The sequence below is a fragment of the Pseudochaenichthys georgianus genome, chromosome 15 (assembly GCF_902827115.2).
Source record: "Pseudochaenichthys georgianus chromosome 15, fPseGeo1.2, whole genome shotgun sequence".
Classification (NCBI taxonomy): Eukaryota; Metazoa; Chordata; class Actinopteri; order Perciformes; family Channichthyidae; genus Pseudochaenichthys; species Pseudochaenichthys georgianus.
The window spans coordinates 18952771-18972092 of NC_047517.1; the positions used below are offsets into that span (position 1 = coordinate 18952771).

Genomic DNA, 19322 nt, shown 5'->3' on the forward strand with positions numbered 1-19322 from the left:
ATACATTTGCAACATAGGTAGACCAAATGTTTGGAAATGCATGTGTGTATAATAGGAAGATGAATCCACAAGGATATCCATCCAGGACCTATGATCCAGGACCACAGCCACGACTCAAGATCCAGGGCTCGCGATCCGGACACAGGACCGCAGGATCATCCATGACTCCGGATCCCAGCGTATATAGACACCAAAAAGAAAGACATTTGGGGAAGCTGGGTTAATCGGAACATGAGAGTACACAGGTATAGACAGAGAGAGGGAAGAAGTAAGATGTCCCCCGACAAACTAAGCCTATATCAGCTGAATCTAATCAGCCCTAACTATAAGCTTTATCAAAAAGGAAGGTCTTAAGCGCACTCTTAAAAACGGATAGGGTGTCTGCCGCCCGAACACAAACTGGAGCTGATTCCACAAATGTGGAGCTTGATAAGAAAAGGCTGTTATAGCAAAACTACATAATTAACTACCGACTTAATGCTTTTCAACCAACCAACATCATCCTTCCAGGTTCAGGTGTTCTCGTACAATGTACATTTATTGTCATTGTACAACACAGGTATGTAATAAAATGCAGTTGCAGTCCTTTTATGCTACATACAAAAACAAAACAAGCAAAACTTTTTTGTGGAGGATGAATGCTTCAGCTGGAGGAAGAAGCTGCGCTGTAGTCAGGTGGTACAGTAGCAGGTACTTCCTGTTCTTGACCGATGGCAGCAGGGGAACAGTTGTGGCTTGGGTGTTTTTTATTGATTATCTTTTGGACTCTTCTTGGGCATGTTGTTTGGTAGATGGGCACCTATGATGTCCTATGCACATCCTTTGCCAGTTGATGATGTTTTCAAATGTGCGATGACCATGCAAGGTTGTTTGTGATAGTGATTCCCAGGAACTTATTATTTTTTTTAAATAAAAAAGGACCTCATTGGCTTTGCGTTAAGCAATAGGTTGTTATCTGAGCACCACTCTGCTAGACTTGGTCTTTCTCTAAACATTCTCATGGTTGTTATCGTGTACTCTTATGTGCAGACATTTTTAATTTCTCTGAACCATTTCCATTCCTGAACAATAACGATAAAAAAAGTGCAATTCATTGATCCCCTTTTTAATAAAGTCTTTATTCTCTTATTGTTTTATTTAAAAGAAAAACCCCTTTTGTACACCCCATGTGGAACGTTGGGAAAATATCTTTGTCAGGATTCATGTTTCTGCTGTCATATGTAGCGGAACCCAACACGTGGATCAAAACATAGAAAACCCTGCATAAAATATGTGTTCAGTCTCCCCTGGCTCTATTCTGAGTTAACATCACACTGATATCATTGTGTGTTCTCATCAGGATGATGTACGAACATCATCCTTGCATCTCCTGGCACTTAAAGAGACAGGCTCTCTTTCTGCTGCCTCCCATCTCTTCCTCTCTCCCTCTGAGCATGTTTTCCCTCCAAAGCAGTGCTTCAGTCACACCCGTGCAGTGATGTGAGGCTAAGCTGCATATGAGGCAGAGAAGAGCAGCTCCCTTCTTCACACTCCTCTAATTAGACTCCTTATGTCATGACGTTTTTGTTGTTGCTTTTTTTTATATAACAATGACTTGAAAAGATATGTCACAGGCTCACCAAAGGCAATGCAGTGCAGAGCGTGTGTTAGTCACTGAGGCACACACTCGTACAGCCACAGAGGCGTGCACACGCTCACTCCACTGCTCCAGCAGAGACCTGCCAGCCCCGGCGATGCTCAGGCTGAAATAACGATGCAGTTCTGCAGAAAGGTGCTCTGCAAGCCGTGTAGTGCCAGAGTCACTTCACCAGAGGAGGACATGGAATACAAGATGGGGAGCTGCATTGGAATCTCACGCAGACAGGTAAACAGAAGAGGGAGGATGCTGAGCAGAGGCTGCCTGCAGTGCAGCATCCATGCCTGAGAGTGGACGAGGAAAGGGAACAGGCTTACCAGTCTAGAGTCTTTACTCAGGCAAAGGCAGATAGAGAGAAGGAGCTCTCTAGTGTTGGAGGAGGGGCGACGTCAGAGAGGAGAAGGAGCTGTGGAGATGCTGAGGAAAGGAGGAGCTGAGTGTAGATGCTGAGAGGAAGATGGAAGGCATGTTGACATGATAATGTACATGTATGTGTACGGGTCATTTACACCAGGGCCTGGATGACAGTTGAGATAGGAGGAACTTCCAAGGGAAGTGTATTTGGAAAGTATGCTGTGATTTAAGAAAGAGGCAGTGTTATTTATAGGGATGACAATAAGTCTTGGCACTCTGCTGAAGATGGCCTGTGATGATGGGAGATAAAACAGGATCCAAAATACACTTCAAACCCTCTGTAGTCCAAATATAAATGTGTCTCTTGCTTGCATGTTGCTCTGGCCGGTGGTGGTTAAGTCAGAGTGGGTTTGTGATGTTTGACTATGGTCTGTACGTCAATCACTGCAAAATGTACGGAAGCGAGGCGTTGACAGAGCATCACACTGAGGTTTAAAGGATGAATACATGTGAAAAGGTTTGGGGTTATTTTGAATATTATCATCAGGGAGCTAGGACTCCTCATTCTCCTGTCCATACACTGACATGTTGACTTTATTTAAATGTATTACGTCAACAGGTTTCATATAACTGTATTAGGTCAGTTGAAAGCAATACTATTAAGTTGAACCTAATATGTTTTATTTAAACTTAATAATATTGCTTTCAAGTAACCCAGTTATATTACATCTGTTGACATAATAATAATTAAAGTAAACGTTTCAGTTTTTTCAGTGTAGCGTGCCTGTTTGTTTACAGTGTGTTCCCTCCAGCTGACTGACTGCCCCCCCCCCCCCCCCCCCCCCCCCCACACACACACACACACAGATACCTCTACCACCCTAAGCAGACATGGCTTCCCCAGCTCCAGTTCTGTCTCCTCCCCTAGGGCCTGTCCCCTCTCCTGTCCCTGTCCTGTGTCCCCCCTCCGTCCTCTCCTCCCACTCTGCGTGTGATATTAAAAATAGCTTCAGAGAGACCGGAGAGCACAGACACAAACATTGGCCTTGAGTCTGACAGTAAACAAAGATTGGATTTGGGTTGGTAAAAGGCTTGACACTGTGTGAGGAAAAGCCTGCAGTGGTGAGTAGTTTGTGAGTTGCATCAATGACGCAGATTTTGGATTATTTGTGTGGTTTGCAGTGAAAAATATAAAAAAATGAGGAAAAAGGGTTAAACTTGGCCATTTTTAAAGCCGCGATGGCATTTTTGTGATTTTGGTTAACTTTTGTATTGTCATGTTTAATGCTATATGAGATTTAAATGTGTTAAGTAGATTTGCCTTGACCCGGTGGCTTCTCTGTCTCTTACCTATAACTGAATTATAATATGTGTATTATCTATGAAATTCAATATCGGATTGTAATTTATTTTTAAACAGAATTGTATTTAGCCTTGATGTGTTCCTGGTAGTTTTACTCTGCCAGTGGAGGGGTCAGGTGTGGGGCAGGAAGCAGTAATCTGATACTGTAGGTGTCTAAAGGAAGACATACTGCTCATCTAAACCCTAGAGCTTAAACAATGGCGCATGTTGAGTGACTGACAGACCAAGATGAGGTGAGAAGAGACCTTGCAAATGTCTAATCATATGATTTGTCCCAGTGCTGTCTGTGCTTCCACTGCCGCCTGCTAAAGTGCACACACGTCCACGGCTGAAATTACACCCCATTCACACAAATAGCAAGCAGGCAGCGATGGGAAGTGTCGCCACACCAAGAAATAATCAGAATTAAGACGTTCAGTAAGGGGAAATCCAGATATTAAATTCCCTGGTTGGATAATCATAGGATATGTACAACAAAAATGTATTATTTGTATACTTGAGTAGAATATACAGCCTTTGTGATAATAGTTTGAAAATAAAGTGTGTATGACTAATTGTGCACAAGACTGGAATAAAGTGGATAGGCCAGAACTCTATTTATAAAGTCGTGCATATTCAGGTCAGTGGTTTCTGACTACAGAGCTACCGTATATTCCCTGCAGTCATATATGCGGAATGCACAAACACCACTACAGTCAGCACGAGTGTTTACTGCGCAGCTGCAATACATACATCAAAGAAGAGGGGAAATAAAGGTGGATGTCAAGGGACTATTTGATAGGGTTATGAAAGCGATTTAATAATAATAATAATTCCTTACATTTATTATAGCGCATTATCAATGACTCAAAGCGCTTTACATATACACACATTGCACATCATACATGCAATGGTCAGAAACTGTGGACAATACCCACAGGAGCAAGTTCAGGTGAAGTGTCTTGCCCAAGGACCCACCGGCTTTACAGACGCAGCAGCGGCGGGTTTCAACCCTTGATCTGATGATCATTGCACAGTGCACTGCGCCACACCGAGTCATCGAGGCGCTTTTACAAGTACACATTGATATTATACATGTACTGTGGACAATACCCACAGGAGCAAATCCGGGTGAAGTGTCTTGCCCAAGGACACAACGGCCTGACGCAGTGGCGGCGGGAGCGGGTTTCGAACTGGAGTTCCCCAGCACTCCCCCTTGATCTGATGATCGGATGCACAGACCACTGCGCCACCCGTCCCATTTCTTCTGTATTTGATATACAATCAAACCATGGCTAAGGCTTGATGTGCTTTTCTTCAAATAATTGAAATATCTTTGCAGTTTTTTTCAAATATATGTATGTTTCTGGATGATTTCATCAGCTTTGACTCATGTTCCTTAACAGACTGAACACTGCTGGAAGCCAACAGACACCCCAATCTGTTATGAGGATTATCTAACTGAGCCTAAGTCACTGTGTCATTATGAGACAGTCACTCTGTGTTACACAATGCATGTAAAGAGATGTTGTATTCTTAGAGACAATGCTATTTGTTTAAGGTCATTCAAACCAGAGAAGGAGCTGCTGTTCATCATTTGTCCAATATACTCTTAAAGTATGCTCTAGAATACATTTGTATGATTACAAGATGCTTGTTAGGGGATCTGTTTCTGCCTCAGCGGAGGGAAAGCCTGCCCTTTGGTCTGAGAGGGAGGTCTTGCTTCAAGTCCATAATCTCCTAAACAACACACACTTAACCATTCTCCCTCCCTGGTACCACGACCTCATGCCAGAGAGCTGTAATGCTGCAGACTCTGTGACTGCTGATCACACTGTGTGTCTCTCTAGTCCTACGCTGATGGTCCCTCTGTGCCATTGTCTTTCAGCCAGCTGTTGTGAGAGGCTGTTGGTTTGGGCAGTTGTGGCCCCGCAGCTGGCTGAGCCATGGGGAACGAGAGCAGCACAACTGAGGCGTTGGTAAGGGTAAGCTCGCTGGCATGAGATGGCTAAGATTGCTTTATGATGCTCAATCTCTAACAAAACTAACACTGGCTCACACGATTACTAACTGTTGGCTTCAGTAAAACACTTGGGATGTAAATAGTGCTTTGTGTACATTCTCATGCTTAATTCAAGCTTTTCTAATAAGCATTTAGATAACATGCATGTTCTTTATTGTGTGGCTTAAAGCATAGGTTAAGATAAATGTTAGATGCTTATATGGCTCTAAAAATGTGCTGTAATCTGATTGCTGCACCCTGATGCTTCCAAGCTTGATTTCTTGCAGCTTATATAAAATTCATCACAATGTTTTAAAAATCTATGTTTGTTGTAAATGTAAACAAGTTTTAAAAAATGACAAAAAAATCAGGAATTTCCACATGTGACTGTATCCAGCAGTGGAATTCAGGATTAATTTTAATAGGATTAACACATTTGCCTCATGAGTTATAGTCTCATGTAGTGGACCTCATTAGATGTGATTGGAGAGTGAGGCTTAACATTGTTGCTTTTGCCTTAAAACACATGTGATTTGTTTTCAGTGCCTTGGTGCACACCACTGCTGCTTTGCACTATAGTGGCTGTTCCCTTTAAACGACTCTGGTTGAACACTTTCATTTCCTGTCCCAGCCAGAAGAGGGCGCTGCGGAAAATGTTGTTCTGTTTTCACCTCAGGAAAATCAAAATGACTCCCGACAGGTACAAAATGTGTGGGTGTTTGTGTGTGAAATCCAGAGGGAATATTAACTGATAGGTGAGACATTTTAATGCATCCTTTCACAGTAAACATTAAAATGACTCTTTCTGGTTTTGTTGAAGTGCTTTACAGTGTGCCAAAAATGCAAATGTCGTGCTTGATTGCTGTTGATATTAAGCTAAAGAAAAACAGAAAGAGTGTCATTAACCTTATTTTTACAAGATATCCAACAAAGTGTAACTCTGCCTGTTGATTATTAATAATGAATAGCAGGGAAATCATATTTGAGTCCTTACTCTTAAAGTGCCATTTTGTGAATTTGAGCAATTTCAATCATTTTATTTACACTGCCATTTTATTCAATATCTTTTAATAAATGAATACGTATTTGAATTTTTTTTATTTTGGTATGATATCTGTAAGATAACCACACACCCCACCCTCATGTGCATATAAAAGATAGGACATTCCATTCAAATCACTGAAATAAATTGAAATTGAAAACATTTAAAAAAATATATATTTAAAGACTCATTCATGTTTTTAATATATAGTTATTGTCACAATTTATTCCATAGGCATATCTATTTATTTTGTAGGAGTATTTTTTTTATTTCATAGGAGTATTTCTTTATTTATATATTTATTTTAAATTGACTTAAATGGCATTACATACTTATATATCTTTCACACTTATTTGTCGGTTTGATCTGGTTTATTTGTATTACTTTTGCCATCGTAGCATTGCTTTAGAAAAAGCATCCTCCAGAATGCAACCCTCTTTACCACCCTTGTTTGGTGTCGTGATGGTTGTGTATTTTACATATGTTTATGATGATTTATCAGGAAGAGAAAAATAAGAAAGATTCCAAATCTACACCAAAGCTAACACGTGTGATCCCCTTTAATATCCAGTGAATATTAGCCTGGGAGATGTACTTTATACTGACAGCTGAAAACATTCAGTGTACTGACAGATGTTATGTTCCTACCCGAGGGAGAGTGTGTTAAGCATCGAGGAGAAGGTGCTGTCATCCTCTGATGATGTCACACCTTAGCAACACTAACAGGTCAGAGTTGGATGAAGGAGGAGCTTTTCTAATGCAGCAGGATGTTGAGTGCCTCTGTGTACATGTGCCCAATGTGCTATGTAACCAAAGCTTCTTGGAATGTAACCTGATCCCCTCTCAGGGGTCACTGCAGGCCCGACCCTTGGCCTAATTCCCAGCATTCACCTGCAGAGGCACTGTCACTCTGTCAGTAGCATAGGTCAGTAGGCAGCCAGAAGACACAGCAGCAGGGAGAGAAAGGGGAGGAGGCTGGAAGCAGAGGTGGATAGGGCAGGAAGAAGAGAGGGAAGGAGGAGGGAAAAGACAAGAGAGCTGTGTACAGTAGAGGGGGAGGAGAATGCTCAGCACTTCCCTGTGGCCAGCTCAGTCAAGTCTCAGCAGCAAGCACCGTGTGTGTCATTGCGTAGTAGTGTCTATCCACAAACACAATCCTGAGGAGGCGCATGTACATTTAACAGGGGAGTGTCAGCAGCAGCAGAGAGGACAGGACTGTGAGGAGAGGAGGAGCTGAGTCAGTACCAGAGAGGAGAGTGTGAGCGTCAGCAGCAGCATGTGTTGCAGCATGTTTGCCCCCTTCTTCAAAACACACAGCCCTGCAGAGAGAAAGGTAGACGGGTAGCAGAGGAGTCACCTTCAGCAGCACAGAGGAGCACACACTGCTGGGTAAGTGCAACACAGGGGATGTGAAGAAGGGTTGTGTTAGAGCTGTGTAATGTCTTAGTGAGGGCTCTGCTTCAGCCTCCTCCCTGTTTACAACAGTCATGTGTTAGGCATTACAGTTGTGTTAGCACATGGGCACTGACAGATTGAGTTAACAGTAAGTGGGATATAATGAGTGTTGGACAAGTAGTAGTTTCTAGGCAACCTAAGTGTGCTTTCTGTTTTGTTCCTGCTGGTTAATGGATAACAGACAGTGCTTTCTGCGTGGGGTTCACACTAACTGTAACAAGGGCCATGCTTTTCCACCTCTTCATGCAATGGCCATACAGCGGGGATTAAGTGTTGGTTGTAAACTCCTGGGGCTGTTTGTTGTTACTCTGTTGAGCTGCTCTGAGTTTGTTTGCACTGTGACATTATCAGGTTTCAGGCAGGAAACAGGAAGCCAAAGACGCGTCAACATACAGACTTTTATCATAAAGCTATGTTCATTTCGGCATGTAGAACTATTAAGGTGTGGATGAATTGTTTGTTAAAAATCCTATGATGATACAGAAAATGACAGTAGTATGACACCTGCAGCACCCTCTTTTAGGTTTACTCTCTCATGTCTTACGTTCTCTCATGTTTATTTCTGCAGCCTAGCAGGAATAGTCTAAAATAAACATTTAAAAATAACTCAATCTGGCTTGGAAACACAGATGTGAAGAGAGTGGCTACAATTGGCCAACATTCCTCTAAAGTGAGTTTAAAGGCGTAGTGCAGTGGAGATGTTAGCTTTTTTGTTCTTGTGATGGCGTGAGCAACATCCTCCGTGTGAGGCTCTTTGTTGTGCTGACACAGGTGAGGCCAGTGACTCAAGAGCCTCTTAACACACACAGCTTTACTTGTTGGCCTGTCTCTAATATCTGCAAAAGGCACCACTGACATGTGAGGTGACATTTTGTAGTCCATCTTAAAGCAGGACTACATTTTTGATTGTTGTTGCATTTTAAAATCAATGAATGTAAAGCACATGTGCTACATTGCCTTTAAAATAACCTGAACAAGTGAACATAACAGTGCAAGCAGCTACAACTAGAGCCCTAAAATCATGATTTCTGTTTATTGGTCATGATACTCATCTCCTTTTGTGTGAAGCCATGCTGTCTACTTGTTCATAAATAATGAATGAACAAATTCAATTCTGAATCTCAACTAATCTTTGATGGTTGGCATTCGAACACTTTTAATCTTTCTGTACTCACACTTATATAATCACATTGTAGTTTGCTGAAATCAGCACCCTCTTTGTAAGAAACAGTTCAAATCGTCCCGACATACGGACTGGTAAAGGGCTGCTTGCACATGTTTATGTGTCTGTTCTTACGTTCACATTTGTTTGCACCTGCACTATGTGGGAGTGAACACAGTGAAGTGTTGTGTTGTTGCTGTTTGTGTTTACATAATTTAATCTTGGGCTTTAATAAATCTATTATTCTTTGTCAATTATTTTCTAAGTGAGGCCCTGTATGATGAATGTTCATGTGAAGGTGCTTTATACAAAGTAATTAACTCTGAGATGAGTTTAACCACATGTCTGAGTCACATTCCAGCAGGACTGGTTTGTCTTTAATGATTACTCCTTCTGGCTGGGAAAATGTTTTATCTTAGCAGACTTCCTTGTGAGGTGTTTCCAAGGTAGAGAACACCTGGCTGTAATGTAACATTTAATTAAACTAGTTCCCTTTTTTCTTTCACAATAATAGTTAGTTGCTGCTGAGAACTGCAGTGTAAGCAAAGCTGCAGAGATTAGCCTGGGGACACTGAGCCTGGGCATTCATTCTAGGCTATAACACTATAAATAATCCTTTAATCGCAGTAATAGTATAAGAAATGCAAGTTGAGAGACAATGAAAGGAGCTCCAGTCAGTATGACCTACACATTGCCACACAAACAACACTTCACGTAATAGTTAAACATGGGTGGAGTTATTTCTCTGTGAGGTTTGGCTTTGAGCGTTGAATCTGTAGGTGTTCCCACTTTGTTCACAACCAAGTCACCTATAAATAGGGCGCAACATGCCCACACTTGTTTAACTTCACGCTCTAATCATGTGCAGCAAAGACTTACTACCATTACATTTCCCTCTTCCACAGCCGGAAGCTAAGAGTTTGACCAAGAGAGACGACAAAGGCCTTCTGACTGTATCCTCCAGCAGCCAGCAGAGTCTGCTATCCCTACCAGACGTCCCAGTGACCAGCGGGGTGGAGGAGAGCAGGAGTTCAGCTGAAGATCAGGACGAGCTGGAGTTTCCTCACGACCTGCTGCCCAGTCTAGACTTCAGCAGTGAGCTCAACATCTGGGAGTCCTCTCTGGGGTAAGTTAAGGACATAAACACATGCACATAAACACGCATACACACTTATGGAGGTAACTATCACTGTTTATATCATAATGTATTGTTCCGCTCCCTTGTGGGCGTGGCTCAGGAGGGAACATTTGACAATCACAATGTTATTACACCACAATTTTAGCAACATTGGGATGATTCTTTGGCAATCTTAGCATCTTATGGCATTCAAAGGTCTTAAATGTACTTTGCTGAAACTTGGTGGTCCATCATACTTAATGTATATACTTCCAAGGTTTTATCTGAAGGTAAAACAATATATGTAAATATATGTTTTCACTTAAGGATGCAGGTTTATGATCAATAGTGTATCATATTATTATTGCATTCTTGTAAAATCATTTATTCGATATACATTTTGCTTGATTTATGGCTGTGATTTATGGAGCACATTTGTACCAACTATCAAGGTGAAAGGAAAGCTGATATTGATTTGTTGTGAGTGTGTGTCTACCTGTGTGTGCACATGTGGTGTGGGTTTGTTTACGCAGAGCTCAGACGAGCTCAGCAGAGGGGAAATGTGAGCAGGTGAACCCCCTGCTGGCGGGCCTGCAGCAGCACCACAAAGTCAGTCCACCACGGATGGTTCTAGATAAAAGGTACAATGTAGAATCAGCATGATGGGGGATCGGTGGGAGTGTGCTCAGCAGGGATGATCCAAAGTCAAACAGGGTGTGCCCAAAGGATGATCGGGTCCTTGAACGTTTCTCATTTAGGCTGGAGTGTGCTGGACATCTTCTTTCTAAGAGACTGAGGTGTGGTTGTTTTTAATGCTTGGGTGAATTACTTGCAGACTAACTTTATGCTCTGTGTCTACAGTTGCCTGGTTTTCTTAAGGGTAATTGTACTAATGTGTCTGAGGCATTAAGGTGCTCTGAAAAAGTGACTCATAGCAGAAGTATGTGAACGTAATAACTATGAATTTAAAATAACAGGAACACACAAATTAGGTAACTGTCAGATGATCATGAAGTTATGAAGGGTGACTTCTTAACTCCTAAGTATGATGTATCACTTTACTGAAGGGTGCACAGAAAGTGTAATTATTAAATAAGCAATAAATGAATCATTACTGGTTTTTGCTGCTGTAGTTAATTCTTAGATAACCAGGAATAAAGAAGGTTATCGTCATTAAGACTCATTTATGAAGTAATCATTACCAACAAATCAAAATGTATACAAAGGACTGATTAACAATTCATTACTGACCAGAATCTATTAGGAACTACACACATTTTCGTGTACCATAATGTATTCATCTAAAAAAGGTTATTTACAAACATTTACCGGATAGATAAAAGTACTCGAACTGCAAAAATTCAAATGAAGAACGTTGGAGTTCCTGCCTTTTAAGCTAAACACTGCAGGGTAAAGGACATAGGTGGTCTTATAAACGGCAAGAACCATCTGGTTTATTTAAGCTCAGGTACACATTGCAGGCAACAGCTTGTTGAATAGCAAAACTTTCCATCTACGCCCACTAGTAGGGAGTGCCAACTGAATTAGATGAGGGTCAGTGAGGTGAGTAATAACAAGTTGTCAGGTTGTATAAGGAAATGACAGGGCTTTTTTATAGTGCATTAATAACCACACACAGTGACACTTAGTTACATTAGTTCTTACTTCATTTATTTATATCTGAACAAAGATTCAAGATACCTGATACCAGATATGAATAGGAGTGTAGCTGATCTTATAATAAAAAAATTATGATGGACCTTTCCTCTCAGTTAGGCCTAAAGATAAGATGGCCCCTTAACCTTTTGCTGCAATGCTGGCAAATGACTTAGCAGTGACTCAGCAATTACAACTGAATGGCACAAAGCTAGCCTTAGTGTTACAGGCATTATATTGTAAGAAGTCTAACATTGTGATGCTAGCTGTGTACTTCAGGGAATGCTTTGCAGGGCAATAACACTGCTTTGATAAATGGTTATATATAAATATCATGAGGCAGGAATTGTTTTGGTGCATAAGCATGAGCATGAGGTTGTTTATCTTGTGACTTGATTTATTACCATCTCTCAAGGGAATGCTAATAAGGCTGTAATGTACCATACAGCATATTCACTTGCAGTTTAGTAATCACTATATTTTACATTAAAAAACGTTTTTTAGAATAAACATATTACTAATAGTGATCAGCATGATGTGGCAGACAGTATTGATTGTTAGTATATAACCAGAGTACACAAAATCCTGACTATAATACAATCTTTTCATAATACTATTAGGTAGTACTATGGATGCTATTACAATACTGAATCATTTATTGTAACATCATTCTGCTAGTACTTGGTTCTTGCTTTACACAACACCATTACTCATACAAAACTACTTTTTAGTCTTAAGCTTTTGTGACATTTTGAAAAATCAGGCCGTCACATTGAAAAAGGGAAATTATATTTAAAGGCTTGTTTTTGTTTGTTTTTTTAAGTTGAAAGCGTATGAACAGACCTGCATGTTCATTAACAACCATAAACATAGAAACGGCTGATATTATTACGATCATCTCAGAACAGGCATCCTGAGTGCAGTTGTGTGTTGTGTGTGCACATGGTGGAGTGCAGTGTCGGAGCATGGCCTTCTGCTGTGGCAATAGCAGCGCTTTGTGGCATCGTGGAATGACCAGCTGTCTGCCTGCCAGACTCTTAACTGTGTCACCCCACCCTCGTCTCAGGCCTCATGACAGCGACCCAGTTCTCACAGATGTCCAGCCTTCACCTCGGCCCTCTGCCACACCTCGCCCGGATGTCCGACCCCTGACCCCTCTCCTCTCCGTCCTCCTTGACCGGGAACTCCAAGAGGCCTTCCAGGAATGTGAAGAACAAATGGCCTCACTGAGTACACTCAGTCCCTCAGGGCCCCCCGGCACCAAACCTGCGACTGTTCATAATGAAGGGAAGAAAACGGGAGAAGTGATGGTTAAAAAACCCAATGAGTCATCGTCACTGCCTCCACTTGTAGTACAGCCAGGACATAGCAACGGGGGCCATGGAAACAAGAGTACACACGGAAACAGTGAGGCAGCAAACAGTCGGACGGATACAGTTGTGTTTAGTTTCAGGGATTACATACTGGGCAATGCGAAAAGTGCTGGGGCAGCAGAGACGGAGAGTGAAATAAAAACAACACAGAGACTGGAGAAGTGTTCAGATTTGAAGACAGAAACAGAGATAGATGAGCAAAAGGGAACACCCACGCATACACAATTGGAAACCACAGATTTATTGAAAGAAACCCAAAAAGATGTCGCTGAGCAGAGAGGCGATTTTAGAGACAAACATGTTGATTCCAATGCAGCCGTTGAGAAAAAGAGCACTGTAGATTGTAGTATAGAAATAGGGGATAAATGCAACGAGGCAATAACAGATATTGTAGACATTAAGAAAGAAAAGTGGAATGAATCCAGTACTAACGACACACCAGAGTGCAGTGATGTTTGTTTAAAAGATAAACACACATTATCAGAGAGGCAGCCAGAGACGCAGACAGGAGCAACGCATCTAAGTCAGGAGGATCAGGAGTCAAAAACAGACAACTCTCCATGTGACAAACAGACCGAGCTGAACAAAAAGGCAAAGAAGAAAGAAAAAAAGAAACAAAGGAAAAAGAAAAAAATAGAAGAGAAGAACACAGAGACTGGCCAGAAAGCAAAGGCAGTAGAAAAACCTGAAAACAATTCAGAGGCTGTATCTCTCACAAATGTGGACACTCACACAGAATCAATGTCCCAGGCAGACGCTCTGAGTTTGATTTGCGGGGAGCAGCCTGATTGTGGGTGTGACTTCAAGAGACAGCTGAGTCCTAGGGGAAAGCCCTGCCCCAGCCCCCCACCATCATCCTCTCATAGCAGCCACGATCATCTTTCTGACCTGGGGTGTTCACCTGCATCCAACCAGGCTCTTTCTCAGAGGCCTCTTCAATCAGAAAACCACAAACATGCAGACGCCCCATGTGATATGAATCACTGCTCAGTAGCAAGCCCACAGCGGATGCAACATGCAACCGGAGCCGTCATCGACAAACCAGATATACCCATGACACATGTCCGAACTACAGTTATCAATCCAGCTGCCGATAAGAGATCAGGTGCAGTTTCCTCAGAGACAGGGATACTCGCATACGAGAATCAGAGTCCATTCTCCAACAGGCAATTTTGTGTGGGAGAGAGCAGCGTGGAGAGTGCCCTTGAAGAGGCTTTAGTGGTGGTTGCTGCGTTGCCACTGGCAACACCCACAATGCCAGAAGTGATAGAAAGCAAGAGAGAGCGAGAACATGATTCACTGAAAAGTGTATCCACTGTAGCGATCACGGAGAGTGAGAAGGCAGTGGGAGAGAAAGGTTTGGAAGACATAGCAAAGTGCTTCTTCCCTTCAGACGGAGAGGAAAAGGGACTCCCGGACAGCCTTGCATTCATCTGTTCACAGGGAAAAGGTTCCCTTGCATTCTCCGCCAAACAGGGACAAGCTGTATCTGAGGAAAGCTGCAGCAGCAAGATGCCACACAACTCAGCTGAGGCTGAAACAAAAGGACAGAGAGAGGCGGCTGTTCGCAGTGCAGACATCTCACCGGCTGAAGAGGGAGACATAGAAAAGGAGCATCACCATTTAGAAGCCTTTGTCATTACTTCTCCCTTGAGGATACTCAGTGGTCCGGATTGTCAGGCGCACAGAGCTGCAGGATTGGTGGGAGGAGGGGAGGAGGTGGGGGAGAAAGGAGGGCTGGCTATAGAGCACAGTTCATTCAGCCAGCCAGAGAGCTCTGCCGGTGGGGTGTCATCATCATCTGAGGCTGAGGCGTGTCCGCTCACCAATGTTGCCGAGTCACAGCTAAAGTCACGCGGCTGGAGGGAGCCGATTGCTTCCATCTCTGAAGGCGTCTTCACCGAACAGGACCGTCTCCCTTCCCCCGGACACCAGCAGCAGGATGGTGCACTAATTTCATCTACCCGGCAACAAAGCAGCAAAGAAAACAGAGGGGTAAGGGCTGATCTCACACAGGACCCATCCATCACAGAGGCAGAGAGAAACTGCAGCCAATTCTTCCTGCCTTCCATCTCACCCCAGCCTCTGACTACTAAACATCAGATCACAGCCGAGCGACAAGCGAGCAACGATCAACAGGTCCAGCCTGAAAGTAGCACAGAAAAAACTTTCCAAGCACAGACCCCGAATAATAGTAACGCGATGTCGGGAGTGGGTGTGTCCTTATGTGAAGGCAATAAAGGCAACAACAGAGTTCGCTTTGCAGACACTGTGAAACAAGAAGGCAGTTCCTCTGTGAATCTCAGGAGCATGGCTTTGTCGCCTATGGACTGCGCCTCTTTGCCCCCGCTGACTGTTCATGAGCGTTTGTACCATCGCGTGGTTGAGGCCAGCTACATCTTCCCAGAATTCCTGGTTTTGAAGAAGCAAGAAATTCCAACAGATGCAACTCCTGCCAAGGACGATCTTGCAAAAGTGAGCCCGTCCGACTTTCCAAAGCCACAGAAAGACGTGCGGTCGGATAAAGGGCAGATGGGGATACAAGTCAACAAGGAGACCATTAACAGCAACTTCGAGACAAACGCAACGGATTCAAAGTCTGAGGCTTGCTCAAAACAACCTTTATGTCCGACCGAGAAGAATGGTGACCTTTCACGTGCAGCAGAAAATGCCTTCCCTGAGGCCGATCATCATAAATCTGAGCTGGTGTCAGCAAATGTGACAAAGCAATTAGAGGCGGAAACACGCGAGGGTGCCTTAAATCTGTGTTTATCAGCGGAGGAAGAAACAGACAAGCTACATGCTGAGTCTAAAAACTCAGTTACGCCTCAGGAGTCACCTTTAATAAGTGATGAAGGTAACCAGCATGCTCTTATCTCATGTTCTGCGCCTCCAGATGATGATGTCACCTCTGAGCTTCTTGTTGGGCTGCTCTCTGCAGACCCTGACCCCTCTCTTCACACACAGCCTAGTGACCTCAGTTATCAGCCTCCCATCCAATTAGATCGAACCCCTCCTCGTGGACTACTCACTACTGATCCCATTGAGGCCACTGAGGGGTCCATTATCCCCTCTGCTGTTCAGACACAGAATGAATCAGCAGCTTCAGTAGTGACAGCCTCTGACCAGTCAATTCCTGTTATCGAGCAATGTGTCGGTAACTCTTTTGTGCTGCGGCCCCGTGGCCCTTTGTTGAGTCACACGGAGTTAATTTCTGACTGTCATATCTCTCTTCCTGAGCAGACCGATAACAGCGGCGCTTACGGTGACAGCGCCAAAGTCTCTAGAGAGGAAGATGGCAGGGTAATAACTAAACTGTCTGTTGCAAAGGATCTGGAGCATAACGATGTCGGCGTTAAAGTAGACGAGGTTTGTCCGAAGCTGGAGGATAAAAATCACATAATGGAGTCTGCAATTATAAATGTAAATATTCCATTTTCACAAGAAAACAATGTGTCTGCTCGTCAGCCTCCCGGTGCAGTGGGTGTGCTGGCAAAGGACGGGTCTGATAATGTCGTTTCTCAATCCCACATTAAACCGGTTATTTGTGAAGCATCTATTAAGGATGACTTCATTTATGTCAGCTCTGACCTGCCTACCAACAAGGCTTGCGATCAAATTAAACAAGAAGACATGAACGAGAAAATGGGAGATCAGACCTCCGTGCTGTGTGCAGAGGAAAAGAAAAAAACTGAAGAGGCAACAATGGATAATGAAAAGGAAACAGCAGACAGGAGCACAGTGCAGATAGGAGAGAGAGGCACAGCACTGCAACAGGGTAATGGGCCAGATACAGAAGCTGTGGAAGAAATCCGAGACCTGCAGCCACCGCATAAACATAAAATACAAAAGACTGAATTGCTAAGAGGGGATATAAAGGAGGAAGGAGAAGGGAAGAGCCAGACTTCCTCCTTGTCTCCCAACAGACCTGTGGGGTCATCTGAAGACAGATTAAGTGCTGAGGTAGAGTTTCGTAGTGAACCTCAGACTGTTTACGAGCAGAGTTTGCTCCAAACTCCGACACTGGAACACAGCTCTGACAGGGACAAGGCACCTGACCAATCGCAGTCCACACTGGAGCCAAACAGTTTTGCTCAGCAACAGCAGCGGCTTCTTGGATCCAGACGTCCCACAGAGGATTCGTCAGGTGGCTGTCTAAAGGGGGGAGAACAGACTAACAGTAAGGCCAGGCAGACCCTAGCGATGGCTCCCGGGGTGAGAGAGGGAGCAGAGGGAGGACACGGCTCTGTTATGAGTTTGTGTCAGTCAGGAAGAGGGGATGAGTTGACGGATGACGACGGCAGTGGCAAAGAACGTGGGATAGGTTTGGAGAAAGGAAAGGGGGAGGGTGCAGTAGAGGTGGACAGCGTTTATGTGCCATCTCACCCAGCCAGTGATGTAAATGAGAGTGGAAAGGCTGCTCAGAGAAATGCGTTGACTGACACCACGGCTCTCTCTCATATAGGTGAGACGAGACAGGGGATGGATGAGAATAAAAGCCCTGCGTTAGAGGTAGATGGGTCGGGTACAGACACTGAGGTTGTGAGGGATCTTTATGGTGAAGGTCAGCAGAAAAGCAATCTATCAGCTGCCTGTCAAGACCAACATGAGACTTCAAAGGACAATGCTGTATCTGTTGAGTCTTCATCACAGGAACATGAGACTGCACCTTTCCAAATCTGTGTTCCATCAAAGGTCAGCACAGACAGTCAATGCATTCACACACCAGTTGTTCCAAGCGCAAGCAAAGCTGAAGAAATGCATACAATAATATCCAGTGCTATGGTTGTGCCACCAGAAAGTGTGGGAAATGATTTTTGCCCTGTCCTGGCTGTACAAATCCACAGTAGTGAAACGGAGGAGTGTGAAATTCAGGATGATGCGTGCAAGCCTCTCGAGCTCCAGAGTTCCATAACAACGTCAGCCATACAAAGCAGCTCGGTAGTACACACAGGCCCTGGTGTAGAGGAGATCACAAAGGAAGATAAAGCAGCTTTGGACGAAGAGAAAGTTAACAGCCAGGGAAAGGGACAAAGCGAGATCAAAGCGACGAACAATGAGGCAGTGAAAGAACAGGAGGTCATAAATCAAACTGGAATTGCTAAAGGCAGTGGCTCAATCGGTGTTTCTAAGGCAACAGAAAAGGGTATACCATATACAAATACTCCTGGAGATATCACAGCTTCATCTGTTGTTTCGCCGAAGAGCCCGGAAGCATCAACAGTTACCCAGTCAGAGAAGCCTCGTGATCAGGTGTCAAAGCCCGGAGATCATACTGCGGTGAACCCCGTTGTTGCTGCTCCCCACTGTGAAGGAGAAACACTTGTTGCACATGTGTGTTCGAGCGCAGAGGCTGCAGAGGTTTCAGAGAGACAACCAGAAACAAACTGGATACAAGCTCTAAAAGAAGCTGCATCCCATGCTCAGAGTAAACAAGAGACCTTAAGGTAAATACAAGAGCATGTGTGTGTTTCAAAATATCATATGAGAAAAAATGCCTTAAGATTTGGAGGTTAGAAGAGTGTATACAAGACTATACTGATACAACTATGTTAATGTTGAATACTGTGAACGACACATGTCTGAGAGGGCAGTGGCCGTCACATGTATCATCTTACATCACAAAGAAAAGCACATGTGAAGTCACCAACCATAACAAAAAAAATACAGATTTATTTTGACATTCCCATGGATAATAATGATTTGACGTCCAGTTGTTTAGAAATCATATATTGCATCAGTTTCTTTCTTTAACTTAGCATTCCATTCACACCATGTCCAGGGCTTGTGTAGAGTGATATTACAGAGAGCAGCTTGACAATGAATATGAATGAGGGCGTAAACACAGAGCTGCTTTTTGTTTTGACTCGAGGCCCGGGTCAGATGACTGTGCCTGTGGAAGTCTAATGGAAGAAATGCAGCCCTTTATATTCAAAGGATGACATCAGCTGGGACATCGTCCGTGCTCTCCGTGCCTTTTCTCACACTGCTAAACACAATGCAGCAACACAAACACACACATGTACCTACAGTTCTTCTGCGAACACAGAAAAAAAAAACCACACACACACACTTCTAGACGGATACAACCCCCTGTACAACCACACAGACACACACATGTCAATTGCCAGTCATTTATTGTGCATGTGCTGTAAACTAACAACAAATCCCCAACCCCCTCTT

The 19322-nt window shown here is 43.5% G+C and overlaps 1 protein-coding gene across 1 annotated transcript in view; it reads left to right on the forward strand.

Annotated features, from left to right (window-relative positions):
* Positions 1-1539: 1539 nt before the first annotated feature.
* Positions 1540-19322, forward strand: part of tacc2 (transforming, acidic coiled-coil containing protein 2) — a 50453-nt gene continuing 32670 nt past the window's right edge. The window contains exons 1-5 of the mRNA XM_034101020.2: positions 1540-1864; positions 9899-10119; positions 10644-10751; positions 10869-10907; positions 12833-18586. Coding sequence (XP_033956911.1) covers positions 1754-1864; positions 9899-10119; positions 10644-10751; positions 10869-10907; positions 12833-18586 — 6233 coding nt within the window. The 5' untranslated portion in view covers positions 1540-1753. The remainder of the gene's footprint in view (positions 1865-9898; positions 10120-10643; positions 10752-10868; positions 10908-12832; positions 18587-19322) is intronic.